The sequence below is a fragment of the Salvelinus namaycush genome, chromosome 7 (assembly GCF_016432855.1).
Source record: "Salvelinus namaycush isolate Seneca chromosome 7, SaNama_1.0, whole genome shotgun sequence".
Lineage (NCBI taxonomy): Eukaryota > Metazoa > Chordata > Actinopteri > Salmoniformes > Salmonidae > Salvelinus > Salvelinus namaycush.
In genome coordinates, this window is record NC_052313.1 from 55,213,575 (window position 1) to 55,232,834 (window position 19,260).

Genomic DNA, 19,260 nt, shown 5'->3' on the forward strand with positions numbered 1-19,260 from the left:
TAAACAGAGCAAACTAGGAAGTTACAATGACAACCAAGTTTGAAATTCTACAAAATAGTTTATTGAAAAGCGAGAGACGGGACTATAAGAACATTTCACAATCTTATAAAGGGGAATGTGGACTCAAAGCTTTCTGAACATTAACTAGCTCTGCTTTCACAGTTCTTCTCACCTGCAGAGGTAGATGTCTTTACATAACCTGAGTTTAACTGGCATCCACAATAGCCTGAGTGCCAGTCTGTTTGTGCTTTTTGCCGTCTTCATTGCTGTCAGTCAAGCATGACACTGAGTTGGCATAATAGCCCAAGCAGATGGACTCAGGCTACATCCAACTGGCCTGGACCACATCTATAGCGTCATCTTTACATTTACCTACACAGTAAAGTATTGAACTTGATTTAAGCTACAGTATCCCCAAACCATGGCTTGGACCCATCTTCACATTTAGAACTTCAGGGGCTGTGCTCTGAATTAAATCCTTATGACATATACCAAGTTCAAAGACAATGTAAAAGTGGGAGCTGGTGATATCAGTGAGGTTTCTAGGTAGATGACAGGGTGATTGGGCCAGTAGGGGAACCTGGGTAGTGTTTATTAGGGCACTCATCCGATCAAGGGTTTAAGTTATTGAACCCAGTTTCAATTTGTTTGATGCCTAATGAACACAAGCCTGACCTGGGGCCCAAAACCACCATCATTCTCATTACAAGAGATGGGTGACATTTATCTACATTCAGTACTCCAAACATTTTCACATTGTTGGCAAGTATCTCCAATGCCAAATAAGTTCTTATTGAATGTTCGCATCGTGTTGTAATTCAAACATTACATTTCATTCATAGGCGTTTGTTTAAAAAAAAAAAAAAGCAAATCACATGTTTTAAAGTATTTAAGATGACAAGGCACCTTATAAATCCATGTATTTTTTGTTCAGTCATCTTTTTTTTGCTTCCAGAAATAAAACCAATTTGTCTCAACAAAACACCGGCATAAGGAATAGAAAGAAGCCTATTTGGAGCCCAAGAAACATTACGTCCCATATAAATGTATGTTCACTGGTCTGGAACACAACCCTAAGTTACCAAGCAGAATCAGTTCCTGAAGGCCCACAGTGTCTGCAGTAAAGTACCTCACTGACTTCTCCAACCAAATGATCACACAGAGGTAAAATTACATTGTGAGCCCTTAACCATTGGGTAAATGACCCAGTGAGCCCTTAACATTGGGTAAATTGAACCGAATTCTCTCCATGTGGGAGGTATCAGTTTTAAGGAGAGCTGGAGAACAGTTTGGCCCTTGGAGTATTGGAATGATAGCCTGGTTCCAGGTCTATTGTGCTCTTTGTCAAGTTGGACCAGACAGCACACAGATCTGGGGGCAGGCTACTGGGATTACAAGCCTGTAGGTACAGCAGCATCAGAACCAGGGGTCCTCCTGCAGAAACTGGGAACCTACAATGACTGAACGTGCTGTCTGTTGACTGGATAGCATCTTGGTCAAAGCTGAACGGATTTAACCCTTTAGACTCAGTCTTATGTTAAAAGGACAGGGAAGTTCCTTTTCAATTCCCAGCTGCTTCAAAAAGGAGACTTGACTGAAACTAAACACCAGCGCTGAGGTATTAGAAAGCCAGTCGATTCCATCATGACGGCCCAGCCATAGAAATACATGTCACATTGACTTGAATGGGAATTCCCATTCTAGTAAATCTATGGACCCTGGTCTGAGATAAACATTGTATGTCTGCAACTCTTCTACTGTACAATGCCCTGCTATTTCTGTTCCTAGACCAGATTCAGTTAGTCACGACGATGCAACAAGGCTACTTCAATATAGCAATATGCATATGATAGAATTTAAAATCCCACTACAATATCAGTTCAAAAGATTTAATCTGAACACTTAAGAGATTTGATCTGACTACAACTCCACAGCTCCAAAATATAGATTTTTCAATGGAAGAAAGCTGCAAAGAGACGGTGTCAGACTGTAGAGGAAATTGGGAAAGACAAAGTATAATTTTAGTCCAACTAGAAAGCTGCTGAACAACAGCCCTGTGACTGACCACGAGAAAGCTGCTGAACAACAGCCCTGTGACTGACCACGAGAAAGCTGCTGAACAACAGTCCTGTGACTGACCACGAGAAAGCTGCTGAACAACAGCCCTGTGACTGACCACGAGAAAGCTGCTGAACAACAGCCCTGTGACTGACCACGAGAAAGCTGCTGAACAACAGTCCTGTGACTGACCACGAGAAAGCTGCTGAACAACAGCCCTGTGACTGACCACGAGAAAGCTGCTGAACAACAGCCCTGTGACTGACCACGAGAAAGCTGCTGAACAACAGCCCTGTGACTGACCACGAGAAAGCTGCTGAACAACAGCCCTGTGACTGAACAACAGCCCTGTGACTGACCAACAGCATGAAGACAATCTAAGAAAATACAAATGTGGTAGAAAAATGGGGAGCCTAGTGCTCACCACCAAGCCCATTTTTACAATGTACAGTCAGGGCAAAAAGTATTATATTCATTGTTAATAATGCAGTCATTTTAATCTTAATTATAACTTTAAACACACAAAAAAAGATATACTGTATTCAAATATACCCCCAAAAAGGCAGCGGGGGTTAGTGGCTCAGTTGTCAAGTTGCTCTGTGGTGGAGGACTCTAGCTCCAGTTCAGGGGTAGTAGGGGGCTGCGTCTCTTCCCCCCTCCCAGGCGGAGACATCTCATCCTGGGTAGACTCCTGGCTGGGCTGGGGGTCTGGAGGTCCCGTCTCCTCCTCGGTTGTTGACTGTAGGTCTCCCAGTTTGGTGGTTAGGTCGTCCCTCTCCTTCTGCAAAGCCCGGCACAGTTTCTCCAGGCACTCCAGCTTCCCATGCAGGCCCTTGTAATGGTTGTCCCGCAGTGTCTTCTGGAGAGGACAAACAGCAAACCACATCCAACATCACATATTCTACAAATAAGTGACAATTAAGTGACATTCATTGAAATACTTTGTGAAATTTTACAGTACAAAATATTCTTACATTTCTGCTGCTATTAGTAAATGATAACATAAGATGGCCCTTTGCAAGAGTTTCTCATCTCACCTCCTCAGCCATCTGTAGCAGAGCCTGGTTGTTGGTCTCCCACTTCGTTCTCCACAGAGTCGTCTCCTTCTCCAGCTTCTTGATCTTCTTGGTCATCTGGAAAACAGAAGAAAGATCAGAGCTATAGAGAGAGGTCTACAGACCTAAACCCTTCCAGCTATAGAGAGAGGTCTACAGACCTAAACCCTTCCAGCTAGAGAGAGGTCTACAGACCTAAACCCTTCCAGCTATAGAGAGGTCTACAGACCTAAACCCTTCCAGCTATAGAGAGAGGTCTACAGACCTAAACCCTTCCAGCTATAGAGAGAGGTCTACAGACCTAAACCCTTCCAGCTAGAGAGAGGTCTACAGACCTAAACCCTTCCAGCTATAGAGAGGTCTACAGACCTAAACCCTTCCAGCTATAGAGAGAGGTCTACAGACCTAAACCCTTCCAGCTAGAGAGAGAGGTCTACAGACCTAAACCCTTCCAGCTAGAGAGAGGTCTACAGACCTAAACCCTTCCAGCTATAGAGAGAGGTCTACAGACCTAAACCCTTCCAGCTATAGAGAGAGGTCTACAGACCTAAACCCTTCCAGCTATAGAGAGAGGTCTACAGACCTAAACCCTTCCAGCTATAGAGAGAGGTCTACAGACCTAAACCCTTCCAGCTATATACGAAAGAAACACAAGGGTGTTTCATGTTAAATGTTCAGTTCCAAACCTTCTCCATCTCCTGTCTGAAGGTAGTGAACACCTCGTTGCTTTTCGCCAGAGTGGTCTGAAACTCCTCAAACTTGTCCATGTACAAAGAGAGCTAAAAATCACAAACACATGAACATAGTCACCTACCACATATATACACATTAACATAGTCACCCTCCATATATACACACATTAACATACAGTCACCCTCCACATATACACACATTAACATAGTCACCCTTCACATAATTACACATTAACATAGTCACCCTCCATATATACACTGCTCAAAAAAATAAAGGGAACACTTAAATAACACATCCTAGATCTGAATGAATGAAATATTCTTATTAAATACTTTTTTCTTTACATAGTTGAATGTGCTGACAACAAAATCACACAAAAATGATCAATGTAAATCAAATGTATCAACCCATGGAGGTCTGGATTTGGAGTCACACTCAAAATTAAAGTGGAAAACCACACTACAGGCTGATCCAACTTTGATGTAATGTCCTTAAAACAAGTCAAAATGAGGCTCAGTAGTGTGTGTGGCCTCCACGTGCCTGTATGACCTCCCTACAACGCCTGGGCATGCTCCTGATGAGGTGGCGGATGGTCTCCTGAGGGATCTCCTCCCAGACCTGGACTAAAGCATCCGCCAACTCCTGGACAGTCTGTGGTGCAACGTGGCGTTGGTGGATGGAGCGAGACATGATGTCCCAGATGTGCTCAATTGGATTCAGGTCTGGGGAACGGGCGGGCCAGTCCATAGCATCAATGCCTTCCTCTTGCAGGAACTGCTGACACACTCCAGCCACATGAGGTCTAGCATTAGGAGGAACCCAGGGCCAACCGCACCAGCATATGGTCTCACAAGGGGTCTGAGGATCTCATCTCGGTACCTAATGGCAGTCAGGCTACCTCTGGCGAGCACATGGAGGGCTGTGCGGCCCCCCAAAGAAATGCCACCCCACACCATGACTGACCCACCGCCAAACCGGTCATGCTGGAGGATGTTGCAGGCAGCAGAACGTTCTCCACGGCGTCTCCAGACTCTGTTACGTCTGTCACATGTGCTCAGTGTGAACCTGCTTTCATCTGTGAAGAGCACAGGGCGCCAGTGGCGAATTTGCCAATCTTGGTGTTCTCTGGCAAATGCCAAACGTCCTGCACGGTGTTGGGCTGTAAGCCCACCTGTGGACGTCGGGCCCTCATACCACCCTCATGGAGTCTGTTTCTGACCGTTTGAGCAGACACATGCACATTTGTGGCCTGCTGGAGGTCATTTTGCAGGGCTCTGGCAGTGCTCCACCTGCTCCTCCTTGCACAAAGGCGGAGGTAGCGGTCCCGCTGCTGGGTTGTTGCCCTCCTACGGCCTCCTCCACGTCTCCTGATGTACTGGCCTGTCTCCTGGTAGCACCTCCATGCTCTGGACACTACGCTGACAGACACAGCAAACCTTCTTGCCACAGCTCGCATTGATGTGCCATCCTGGATGAGCTGCACTACCTGAGCCACTTGTGTGGGTTGTAGACTCCGTCTCATGCTACCACTAGAGTGAAAGCACCGCCAGCATTCAAAAGTGACCAAAACATCAGCCAGGAAGCATAGGAACTGAGAAGTGGTCTGTGGTCACCACCTGCAGAACCACTCCTTTATTGGGGGTGTCTTGCTAATTGCCTATAATTTCCACCTTTTGTCTATTCCATTTGCACAACAGCATGTGAAATTTATTGTCAATCAGTGTTGCTTCCTAAGTGGACAGTTTGATTTCACAGAAGTGTGATTGACTTGGAGTTACATTGTGTTGTTTAAGTGTTCCCTTTATTTTTTTGAGCAGTGTATATACTAGAGGTCGACCGATTAATCGGAATGGCCGATTAATTAGGGCCGATTTCAAGTTTTCATAACAAATCGGAAATCTGTATTTTGGACACCGATTTGGCCGATTTTTTTAAATATACATATATATATATTTTTTTACACCTTTCTTTAACTAGGCAAGTCAGTTAAGAACACATTCTTATTTACAATGACGGCCTAGGAACGGTGGGTTAACTGCCTTGTTCAGGGGCAGAACGACAGATTTTTACCTTGTCAGCTCGGGGATTCAATCTTGCAACCTTACAGTTAACTAGTCCAACGCTCTAACCACCTGCCTTACATTGCACTCCACGAGGAGTCTGCCTGTTATGCGAATGCAGTAAGAAGGCAAGGTAAGTTGCTAGCTAGCATTAAACTTATCTTATAAAAAACAATCAATCATAGTCACTAGCTAACTACACATGGTTGATGATATTACTAGTTTATCTAGCGTGTCCTGCGTTGCATATAATCGATGCAGTGCGCATTCGCGAAAAAGGACTGTCGTTGCTCCGTGTACCTAACCATAAACATCAATGCCTTTCTTAAAATCAATACACAAGTATATATTTTTAAACCTGCATATTTTGTTAATATTGCCTGCTAACATGAATTTATTTTAACTAGGGAAATGGTGTCACTTCTCTTGCAACAGAGTCAGCGTATATGCAGCAGTTTGGGCCGCCTGGCTCGTTGCGAACTGTGTGAAGACTATTTCTTCCTAACAAAGACAGCCAACTTCGCCAAACGGGGGATGATTTAACAAAAGTGCATTTGCGAAAAAAGCACAATCGTTGCACGACTGTGCCTAACCATAAACATCAATGCCTTTCTTAAAATCAATACACAGAAGTATATATTTTTAAACCTGCATAATTAGTTAAAAGAAATCCAGGTTAGCAGGCAATATTAACCAGGTGAAATTGTGACACTTCTCTTGTGTTCATTGCACGCAGAGTCAGGGTATATGCAACAGTTTGGGCCGCCTGGCTCGTTGCGAACTAATTATGACATAACATTGAAGGTTGTGCAATGCAACAGGAATATTTAGACTTATGGATGCCACCCGTTAGATAAAATACGGAACGGTTCCGTATTTCACTGACAGAATAAACGTTTCGCTTTCGAAATGATAGTTTCCGGATTCGACCATATTAATGACCAAAGGCTCTGTGTTATTATGTCATAATTAAGTCTATGATTTGATAGAGCAGTCTGACTGAGCGATGGTAGGCAGCAGCATGCTTGTACGGATTCATTCAAACAGCACTTTCGTGCGTTTTGCCAGCAGCTCTTCGCAATGCTTCAAGCATTGAGCTGTTAATGACTATCAACTCCCGAGATTAGGCTGGTGTAACCGATGTGAAATGGCTAGCTAGTTAGCGGGGTATGCGCTAAAATCGGTGATGTCACTCGCTCCGAGACTTGGAGTAGTTGTTCCCCTTGCTCTGCAAGGGCCGCGGCTTTTGTGGAGCGATGGGTAACGATGCTTCGAGGGTGGCTGTTATTGATGTGTTCCTGGTTCGAGCCCAGGCAGGGGCGAGGAGCGGGACAGAAGCTATACTGTTACACTGGCAATACTAAAGTGCCTATAAGAACATCCAATAGTCAAAGGTATAAGAAATACAAATGGTATTGAGAGAAATAGTCCTATAATTCCTATAATAACTACAACCTAAACTTCTTACCTGGGAATATTGAAGACTCATGTTAAAAGGAACCACCAGCTTTCATATGTTCTCATGTTCTGAGCAAGGAACTTAAACGTTAGCTTTTTTACATGGCACATATTGCACTTTTACTTTCCTCCAACACTTTGTTTTTGCATTATTTAAACCAAATTGAACATGTTTCATTATTTATTTGAGGCTAAATTGATTTGATTGATGTATTATATTAAGTTAAAATAAGTGTTCATTCAGTATTGTTGTAATTGTCATTATTACAAATTAATTAATTACATTTAAAAAACGTCCGATTAATCGGTATCGGCTTTTTTTGGTCCTCCAATAATCGGTATCAGCATTGAAAAATCATAAATCGGTCGACCTCTAATACATACACACATTAACAGTCACCATCCATATACAGTGGGGCAAAAAAGTATTTAGTCAGCCACCAATTGTGCATGTTCTCCCACTTAAAAAGATGAGAGAGGCCTGTAATTTTCATCATAGGTACACTTCAACTATGACAGAGAAAATGAGGGGAAAAAAATCAGAAAATCACATTGTAGGATTTTTAATGAATTTATTTGCAAATTATGGTGGAAAATAAGTATTTGGTCAATAACAAAAGTTTATCTCAATACTTTATATACCCTTTGTTGGCAATGACAGAGGTCAAACATTTTCTGTAAGTCTTCACCATGTTTTCACACACTGTTGCTGGTATTTTGGCCCATTCCTCCATGCAGATATCCTCTAGAGCAGTGATGTTTTGGGGCTGTTGCTGGGCAACACGGACTTTCAACTCCCTCCAAAGATTTTCTATGGGGTTGAGATCTGGAGACTGGCTAGGCCACTCCAGGACCTTGAAATGCTTCTTACGAAGCCACTCCTTCGTTGCCCGGGCGGTGTGTTTGGGATCATTGTCATGCTGAAAGACCCAGCCACGTTTCATCTTCAATGCCCTTGCTGATGGAAGGAGGTTTTCACTAAAAATCTCACGATACATGGCCCCATTCATTCTTTCCTTTACACGGATCAGTCGTCCTGGTCCCTTTGATGTTTCCACCCCCATGCTTCACAGTAGGTATGGTGTTCTTTGGATGCAACTCAGCATTCTTTGTCCTCCAAACACGACGAGTTGAGTTTTTACCAAAAAGTTCTATTTTGGTTTCATCTGACCATATGACATTCTCCCAATCTTCTTCTGGATCATCCAAATGCTCTCTAGCAAACTTCAGACGGGCCTGGACATGTACTGGCTTAAGCAGGAGGACACGTCTGGCACTGCAGGATTTGAGTCCCTGGCGGCGTAGTGTGTTACTGATGGTAGGCTTTGTTACTTTGGTCCCAGCTCTCTGCAGGTCATTCACTAGGTCCCCCCCGTGTGGTTCTGGGATTTTTGCTCACCGTTCTTGTGATCATTTTGACCCCACGGGGTGAGATCTTGCGTGGAGCCCCAGATCGAGGGAGATTATCAGTGGTCTTGTATGTCTTCCATTTCCTAATAATTGCTCCCACAGTTGATTTCTTCAAACCAAGCTGCTTACCTATTGCAGATTCAGTCTTCTCAGCCTGGTGCAGGTCTACAATTTTGTTTCTGGTGTCCTTTGACAGCTCTTTGGTCTTGGCCATAGTGGAGTTTGGAGTGTGACTGTTTGAGGTTGTGGACAGGTGTCTTTTATACTGATAACAAGTTCAAACAGGTGCCATTAATACAGGTAACGAGTGGAGGACAGAGGAGCCTCTTAAAGAAGAAGTTACAGGTCTGTGAGAGCCAGAAATCTTGCTTGTTTGTAGGTGACCAAATACTTATTTTCCACCATAATTTGCAAATAAATTCATTAAAAATCCTACAATGTGATTTTCTGGATTTTTTCCCCACATCTTCTCTGTTATAGTTGAAGTGTACCTATGATGAAAATTACAGACCTCTCATCTTTTAAAAAAAAAAAATTAAATTTTATTTAAATTTTACCCCCTTTTCTCCCCAATTTTCGTGGTATCCAATCGCTAGTAATTATCTTGTCTCATCGCTACAACTCCCGTACGGGCTCGGGAGAGACGAAGGTCGAAAGCCATGCGTCCTCCGAAGCACAACCCAACCAAGCCGCACTGCTTCTTAACACAGCGCGCCTCCAACCTGGAAGCCAGCCGCACCAATGTGTCGGAGGAAACACCGTGTACCTGGCCCCCTTGGTTAGCGCGCACTGCGCCCGGCCCGCCACAGGAGTCGCTGGAGCGCGATGAGACAAGGATATCCCTACCGGTCAAACCCTCCCTAACCCGGACGACGCTATGCCAATTGTGCGTCGCCCCACGGACCTCCCGGTCGCGGCCGGCTGCGACAGAGCCTGGGCGCGAACCCAGAGACTCTGGTGGCGCAGCTAGCACTGCGATGCAGTGCCCTAGACCACTGCGCCACCCGGGAGGCCCCTCTCTCATCTTTTTAAGTGGGAGAACTTGCACAATTGGCTGACTAAATACTTTTTTGCCCCACTGTATATATATATATATATATACACACAGTCACCCTCCATATATATACACATTAACATACAGTCACCATCCATATATACACACATTAACATACAGTCACCATCCATATATATACACACACGAACATAGTCACCCTCCATATATATACACATTAACATACAGTCACCCTCCATATATACACACACACACACACACACATTAACATACAGTCACCATTCATATATACACACACATTAACATACAGTCACCCTCCATATATACACACACACACACACACACACATTAACATACAGTCAACCTCCATATATACACACATTAACATACAGTCACCATCCATATATACACACATTAACATAGACACCCTCCACATATACACACAGTCACCATCCATACACACACACACACACACACACACACACACACACACACACACACACACACTAACACAGTCACCCTCCACATTAACATATAGTCACCCTCCATATATAAACACACACACACACACATGAACATAGTCACCCTCCACATGAACATACAATCACCCTCCACATATATATACACACAGTCACCCTTCACATGAACACACATTAACATACAGTCACCCTCAATATATATATATATCACACACACATTAACATACAGTCACCCTCCACATGAACATAGTCACCCTCCACATGAACACACATTAATATACAGTCATCCTCCATATATATACACTCATTAATATACAGTCACCCTCCATATATACACACACACACACACACACATTAACATACAGTCAACCTCCATATATACACACATTAACATACAGTCACCATCCATATATACATACATTAACATACAGTCACCATCCATATATACATACACACACACATTAACATACAGTCACCCTCCATATATATACACATTAACATACAGTCACCCTCCACATGAACACAGATATATATATACACACACACTAACATAGTCAACCTCCATATATACACACATTAACATACAGTCACCATCCATATATACACATTAACATACAGTCACCATCCATATATACACACATTAACATAGACACCCTCCACATATACACACAGTCACCATCCATATATATACACACACACACACACACACACACACACACACACACACACACACACACACACACACACATTAACACAGTCACCCTCCACATGAACATATAGTCACCCTCCATATATAAACACACACACACACGAACATAGTCACCCTCCACATGAACATACAATCACCCTCCACATATATATATACACAGTCACCCTTCACATGAACACACATTAACATACAGTCACCCTCAATATATATATATCACACACACATTAACATACAGTCACCCTCCACATGAACATAGTCACCCTCCACATGAACACACATTAATATACAGTCATCCTCCATATATATACACTCATTAACATACAGTCACCATCCATATATACATACACACACACATTAACATACAGTCACCCTCCATATATATACACATTAACATAGTCACCCTCCACATGAACACAGATATATATATATACACACACACTAACATAGTCAACCTCCATATATACACACATTAACATACAGTCACCATCCATATATACACATTAACATACAGTCACCATCCATATATACACACATTAACATAGACACCCTCCACATATACACACAGTCACCATCCATATATATACACACACACACACACACACACACATTAACACAGTCACCCTCCACATGAACATATAGTCACCCTCCATATATAAACACACACACACACGAACATAGTCACCCTCCACATGAACATACAATCACCCTCCACATATATATACACACAGTCACCCTTCACATGAACACACATTAACATACAGTCACCCTCAATATATATATATCACACACACATTAACATACAGTCACCCTCCACATGAACATAGTCACCCTCCACATGAACACACATTAATATACAGTCATCCTCCATATATATACACTCATTAATTAATATACAGTCATCCTCCATATATATATACACACTCATTAATATACAGTCATCCTCCATATATATATATATATATATATACACTCATTAATATACAGTCACCCTCCACATATATATATATATATATATACACACACATTAACACATTAACGTACAGTCACCATCCATATATATATATATATATATATATACACACACATTAACACATTAACGTACAGTTACCATCCATATACAGGGTAAGTCGGAAGTTTACATACACTTAAGTTGGAGTCATTAAAACTAGTTTTTCAACCACTCCCCAAATTTCTTGTTAACAAACTATAGTTTTGGCAAGTCAGTTACGACATCTACTTTGTGCATGACAAGTCATTTTTTACAACAATTGTTTGCAGACAGATTATTTCACTGTATCACAATTCCAGTGGGTCAGAAGTTTACATACACTAAGTTGACTGTGCCTTTAAACAGCTTGGAAAATTCCAGAAAATGTCATGGCTTTGGAAGCTTCTGATAGGGCTAACTGACATCATTTGAGTCAATTGGAGGTGTACCTGTGGATGTATTTCAAGGCCTACCTTCAAACTCAGTGCCTCTTTGCTTGACATCATGGGAAAATCAAAAGAAATCAGCCAAGACCTCAGAAAAAGTCTGGTTCATCCTTGGGAACAATTTCCAAACGCCTGAAGGTACCACGTTCATCTGTACAAAAAATAGTACGCAAGTATAAACACCATGGGACCAGGCAGCCGTCATACCGCTCAGAAAGGAGACATGTTCTGTCTCCTAGAGATGAACGTACTTTGGTGCGAAAAGTGCAAATCAATGCCAGAACAACAGCAAAGGAGAACACCATCCCCCATCCCCCCCATCCCCGAAGAACACCATCCCAATCGTGAAGCATGGGGGTGGCAGCATCATGTTGTGGGGGTGCTTTGCTGCAGGAGGGACTGGTGCACTTCACAAAATAGATGGAATCATGGAGGGAAAACTATGTGTATATATTGAAGCAACATCTCAAGACATCAGTCAGGAAGTTAAAGCTTGGTCGCAAATGGGTCTTCCAAATGGACAATGACCCAAAGCATACTTCCAATGTTGTGGCAAAATGGCTTAAGGACAACAAAGTCAAGGTATTAGAGTGGCCATCACAAAGCCCTGACCTCAATCTTATAGAAAGTTTGTCGGCAGAACTGAAAAAGCATGTGCGAGCAAGGAGGCCTACAAACCTGACTCAGTTACCCCAGCTCTGTCAGGAGGAACGGGCCAAAATTCACCCAACTTATTGTGGGAAGCTTGTGGAAAGCTACCCAAAATGTTTGACCCAAGTTAAACAATTTAAAGGCAATGCTACCAAATACTAATTGAGTGTATGTAAACTTCTGACCCACTGGGAATGAGATGAAAGAAATAAAAGCTGAAATAAATAATTCTCTCGACTATTATTCTGACATTCCACATTCTTAAAATAAAGTTGTGATCCTAACTGACCTATAACAGGGAATTTTTACTAGGATTAAATGTCAGGAATTGTGAAAAACTGAGTTTAAATGTATTTGGCTAAGGTGTATGTAAACTTCCGACTTAACTGTATATTCACATACAGTCACCATCCATATATATACACACACATTAACATACAGTCACCCTCCATATAAACACATTAACCATCCATATAAACACACATTCACATACAGTCACCCTCCATATAAACACACATTCACCCTCCATATAAAATGACTGGCAGAACAGGGAAGGGAAAGGCAGCTACCTGCTGTTTGAGCTGAGTCTCCTGTTCCTTCAACAGCTCACACTCATGTCTCCACTCGGTGGCGTCTTTCAGGAGCTGAACAGGAGACGGAAATGGTCACAACTTCTGACAAACAGACAACCAATACAATCAATGAGTCGATGCAAACAGACAACCAATACAATCAATGAGTCGATGCAAACAGACAACCAATGCAATCAATGAGTCAATGCAAACAGACAACCAATGCAATCAATGAGTCGATGCAAACAGACAACCAATGCAATCAATGAGTCGATGCAAACAGACAACCAATACAATCAATGAGTCAATGCAAACAGACAACCAATACAATCAATGAGTCAATGCAAACAGACAACCAATACAATCAATGAGTCGATGCAAACAGACAACCAATACAATCAATGAGTCGATGCAAACAGACAACCAATACAATCAATGAGTCGATGCAAACAGACAACCAATACAATCAATGAGTCGATGCAAACAGACAACCAATACAATCAATGAGTCGATGCAAACAGACAACCAATACAATCAATGAGTCGATGCAAACAGACAACCAATACAATCAATGAGTCGATGCAAACAGACAACCAATACAATCAATGAGTCAATGCAAACAGACAACCAATACAATCAATGAGTCGATGCAAACAGACAACCAATACAATCAATGAGTCGATGCAAACAGACAACCAATACAATCAATGAGTCGATGCAAACAGACAACCAATACAATCAATGAGTCGATGCAAACAGACAACCAATACAATCAATGAGTCGATGCAAACAGACAACCAATACAATCAATGAGTCGATGCAAACAGACAACCAATACAATCAATGAGTCGATGCAAACAGACAACCGTCATTCACTTCCAGTTATTACAGAGAGAAACAGATATTGTGTCCTGGGTTGTGTTCATTAGGCACCTGGACATCATTTTAAGTTGCAATTGAAAAATGTTTTCAGTTGTGTGCCCTATGGAACACAGCCCTCCAGTTATTTGTAGCTAGCTAGAGCATGATCAGAATAATAACACATGGCAGTGGGACTCACAAAGTCTCTCTCTCTCTGCTGCTTCCCCTCCAACTCTCTCATCAGCTCAGCTGTCCTCTGGAGCTTGGCATCCACCAACTGCTGCTGCTTCTCCTTGTGCTTGAACACCTTGTCAATGTGCTGGGAACAGACAGACAGGACACCTTGTCAATGTGCTGGGAACAGACAGACAGGACACCTTGTCAATGTGTTGGGAACAGACAGACAGGACACCTTGTCAATGTGCTGGGAACAGACAGACAGGACACCATGTCAATGTGCTGGGAACAGACAGACAGGATAGAGCAGAACACCTTGTCAATGTGCTGGGAACAGACAGACAGGATAGAGCAGAACACCTTGTCAATGTGCTGGGAACAGACAGACAGAGCAGAGCAGAACACCTTGTCAATGTGCTGGGACAGACAGACAGACAGACAGAGCAGAGCAGAACACCTTGTCAATGTGCTGGGACAGACAGACAGACAGAGCAGAGCAGAACACCATGTCAATGTGCTGGGACAGACAGACAGAGCAGAGGACAGACCAGAGATAAAGCTAGATGGAACTTTCTCCATGCGTCAGATGTCCAGAGGCGGAGCCTCCCGGGTGGTGCAGTGGTCTAGGCCACTGCATCGCAGTGCTAGCTGTGCCACCAGAGACTCTGGGTTCACGCCCAGGCTCTGTTGCAGCCGGCCGCGACCGGGAGGTTCGTCGGGCGACGCACAATTGGCCTAGCGTCGTCCGGGTTAGGGAGGGTTTGGCCGGTAGGGATATCCTTGTCTCATCGCGCTCCAGCAACTCCTGTGGCGGGCCGGGCGCAGTGTGCGCTAACCAAGGGGGCCAGGTACACGGTGTTTCCTCCGACACATTGGTGCAGCCGGCTTCCGGGTTGGATGTGCGCTGTGTTAAGAAGCAGTGCGGCTTGGTTGGGTTGTGCTTCGGAGGACGCATGGCTTTCGACCTTCGTCTCTCCCGAGCCCGTACGGGAATTGTAGCGATGAGACAAGATAGTAACTACTAACAATTGGATACCACGAAATTGGGGAGAAAAAGGGGGTAAAATTTAAATTAAATTAAAAAATATTAATAAAAAAAAAGAGATTTCCAGAGGCTCTTAAATGCATTTAACATGCTGAAAAATACACCTAGTAAAAAAGATCCATTGGGGCAATTCCAAACTAAATCCCACTCCCATGCAGTAATCGTCTAATCAAAGTACCAATCAGACTACTCCTACATGTTGTAGGTCCTGCCATAGGCACCTGACTAAAGAGACAGAAGGGGGAGAGAGAAACAGAATGGGAGGAAGAGAGAATGTGTGCATGTGAAAAGACAGAGGGTAGAAAGAGGTACCCGTCCCGTCCTCCTACCTCCTCCCTGAGCTCGTACTGTTTGATGAGTTTCTTGAGTTTCTGTGCCAGCTCCATGTTCTCCTGGCGCAGCTTGGAGTTGTGAGAGTTGTGCTGTTCCATCTGTACCTCGATCTGGTTCAGCGTCATCTGGAAGTGAAGGGTGGCCTCCTTCCGACGCTCCTCATACTCTCTGGACCGTTGCGTGTTGTCATCCTGACATGGGATACGGCAAAACGTTCAATTCGCAAAAAAATGGTAACAGGGATGGGGTCAATTCTGTTTTCAATTCATGAATTTATTGAAATTTAATTAATGAATAAAAAATATTTTCTGTGAAGAGTTTTCACTTCCGGAATTGACTGAATTTAAACCTAAATTGAACCCAACCCTGAAAGGTACTGGTACTCCCTGTATGTAGCTCCATTCTTGTGGATTCTATCATATCCTCGTGTTAGTTACCCTTTTATTTTTGCAACTCTGCATCGTTGGGAAAGGTCCGTAAGCAAGCATTTCACTGTAAAGTCTACACCAGTTGTATTCAGAGCATGTGATGAATAAAATGTGATTTGATACAAGCATAGAGATCCTATGATTCTATATGTAGTTCAATGAGTACACAGGCTTACAGTAGCCACTAACTGACTTGCTGTGTGACAGACTCTCCTCACTACCTACCTTGAGGGTTTTGTTGTGTCTCTGCAGTTCCCTACAGAGGCTCTCCAGCTTGCTGCGTGCCAGGATGGCCTTGCTGTGTTCACTCTGCAGGTGGATCTTCTCTTTGACCATCTGGGACTGCTTCTTCTGCAGCACCTTCACCTGCTTCTGTATACTGCGGCTCTCCTCCAGCTGTCAATCAATCAATCAATCAATCAAGCTGTCACAGGACACAAAGGCGTAGTAATACTCAAAACACCATTTGAACAGGGATTCAAATGAGACCTGGTTAGTGTTCATTAGGCATGAAATGGAAGAAAACTAACTGAATTGGTGTAATTAGAAATTCTCGTTTTGCTTTCCGTTGCAAAATAGTTTTGCTACGGTGTGCCCTAATAAATACAACCCGGGGCATACAAATTCAAAACACAAACAGGGATGAACATGTTAAATGATCAACTAGCAGTGGCCCACTGCAATTTATGAAATACTGTTAAGTCTTACATGAAAATAATCCCTTAAAGCAGCATAGACATGTGGAGGTTTCCAGCTCTTACCGAATCAGCATACTTCTTGCACAAAGCGGCCAGCTTCTCCTCTGGGGAGGCTAGTGTGGTCAGGGCTTGCATCAGTAGGAGAACCTCTTTTCCTGTTACAAAACAACACAAGTGAAGAGATCAGCCACTTGTCATCGTTGAAGAGGAAGGGACATTCTCAATAACTAGGATAAAATCACCATGACAGCATGCAGTGGTTTCCATATATTACCTCACACGCTTTAGACAGGCAACAACAGTCTCGTGTTAACCTACCCAATCCCTTTTGGTCCTTGATCTTGCCACCACCACCGCCTGGGTCCAGCTCAGCATTGTTGGGGTCCAGGGGGCAGTCCTCTCTCCCTGGAGTCTCCCCTCTCACCTCCTCACTGCAGCAACTACTGACCAGCTCAAACAGCCCCAGGTGCTCCTGGCTACCTGGGCTGTCCAGCTCTGGAGGGGAGCTGCTGCCAGATCCCCCCACTAGCCCCCGAGTCGCCACCTCCATTCCACAGAACCCTGTGGCCTCCATGATATTGGTCCCAAACTGGAAAAGAGGAAAAGTTAACTCAGTGAAATAGCTGTGGTCGTATCCACCTGACTATTTGAGTACGCATTGATTCAATTTGTTAACAGAACCGTTTCATACTTGATCATTCACTGATCTTGTCAGTGGTGTGTAACTTATTTCAATAGCCTCAACACTTGTAAACATTGACAGTAATGAGACAGCAAGTTAGCAACCACATGCTGTCCTCCATTTTACGTCTCTGGTCCGGACTCACTCTACCAACTCTAGCAGGGCACCAACTCTAGCAGGGCACCAACTCTAGCAGGGCAAGACAGGTCCTCACCCTTAACTCTGATCTGACCAAGGGTCACGAAGTTCAGATCATTCTAATAACTAGGGTAGCATTGGCAGTAGTGGTAACTATAGTTATTAATATATTAATGAAACACTGGACCACAGTTCCCTCAACAATCAAGATGGGATTGAATCCTTTAAGAAGATAGCTGAGGATTACCACGTGCTAGACCTAACAGCACCAACAGAAGGACTCGCCATGTAAATCAGCACAGGAACCCCTCAATTCCCTTGATTTAGTTAACTGCCTAAATAACCCGGACACTGAAGATAAAATAATTATCCGACTGAACACAAGTGAAGGATGTAGCCTAAACACCGCTGTTGCAGTTACACTCGTCCGTTAGTTCAATCAATTTGAAGACACCAAAACAAGTAAACTTGCCACACAGTGGTGGCAATAGAACTAGCTACCTAACGTTGGCTAGTTTTGATGTATTATTAGCAGGGACTAGCTAGCCAATTAGTGTTAGCAAATAACCTCCAAACTATTAAGTGACTTTACCTACCTAGCTAATAGCTATACTGAAAGTAAAACATTGCGCCATGTATCGGCTACGCTAAAGCTAAATGGATGTAGCTAGCGAGCCACATATCTAAATAATCTAGTTAGCATAGCTATAACGTTAGTCACAGTAACCTTTGGTACGCTAGGCTAGCTAGCTTTGACACGAGCTAGCTGTAGGTTAGCCTGTTAGCTGAGTAACAAATCCAACGTTGACATTCAACTCAACAACAATTGTGGACTAAAGTGTTACTATCAAGTATTGATTGATGTATGGATTATTGAACGCAGTATAGAAAGCAAATACCATCTAGCAATAATTAGCAAACTGTTTGGGTTTGGCAGGTGCGTGAGTCCACACTGTGCTAACTTATGCTATGCTAACAACCTGTCACTGGCAAACTATGCTATGGACTTCCTTAGTAAATAAAACATGTTTTAACACTTGGCGTTCTCTTTTGTTTGACTGTAACATGTTACAATCATTTACAAATTCAGACAATTTGTGTAGGGTCAGTGAAACACAGAAAAGGGCGTAAAAGTACAACACTGTACCTGTTTGTTTTTACTGTTTAAATCGACCCTGTCTTTGGCATCGGAGTGTGTCGCTATGATGTGACGCAATATATAATGACGGGGAGGGGCTGCTTGACCCTATTGTCATGTTGCATAAACAAGACCAAAACAAAACCCTTCCCTATACAGCCCTTTAGAT

At 43.2% G+C, this 19,260-nt stretch overlaps 1 protein-coding gene across 1 annotated transcript; it reads right to left on the reverse strand.

Moving 5' to 3' along the window:
* Positions 1-38: 38 nt before the first annotated feature.
* On the reverse strand, positions 39-19,151 carry txlng (taxilin gamma). Its single transcript, XM_038998348.1, has 10 exons — positions 19,101-19,151; positions 17,452-17,722; positions 17,197-17,288; positions 16,661-16,831; positions 16,004-16,198; positions 14,652-14,771; positions 13,589-13,663; positions 3,800-3,892; positions 3,096-3,191; positions 39-2,917 (listed from the first exon to the last, which is right to left on the reverse strand). The coding sequence occupies exons 2-10, from the start codon at positions 17,705-17,707 to the stop codon at positions 2,639-2,641; spliced, it is 1,377 nt and encodes a 458-aa protein (XP_038854276.1). The 5' UTR covers positions 17,708-17,722; positions 19,101-19,151; the 3' UTR covers positions 39-2,638.
* Between the last annotated feature and the right edge of the window lie 109 nt (positions 19,152-19,260).

Bases quoted from the DNA above. Each gene is read 5' to 3' on its own strand.
- txlng (XM_038998348.1), bottom strand. From the start codon at position 17,707: ATGGAGGCCACAGGGTTCTGTGGAATGGAGGTGGCGACTCGGGGGCTA. The intron at 17,289-17,451 runs GTAGGTTAACAC...GTTTTGTAACAG, and splicing joins CAAGGACCAAAAGGGATTGG to GAAAAGAGGTTCTCCTACTG. The intron at 3,893-13,588 runs GTAGCTGCCTTT...TGTGATTTTTAG, and splicing joins AGACTCAGCTCAAACAGCAG to CTCTCTTTGTACATGGACAA.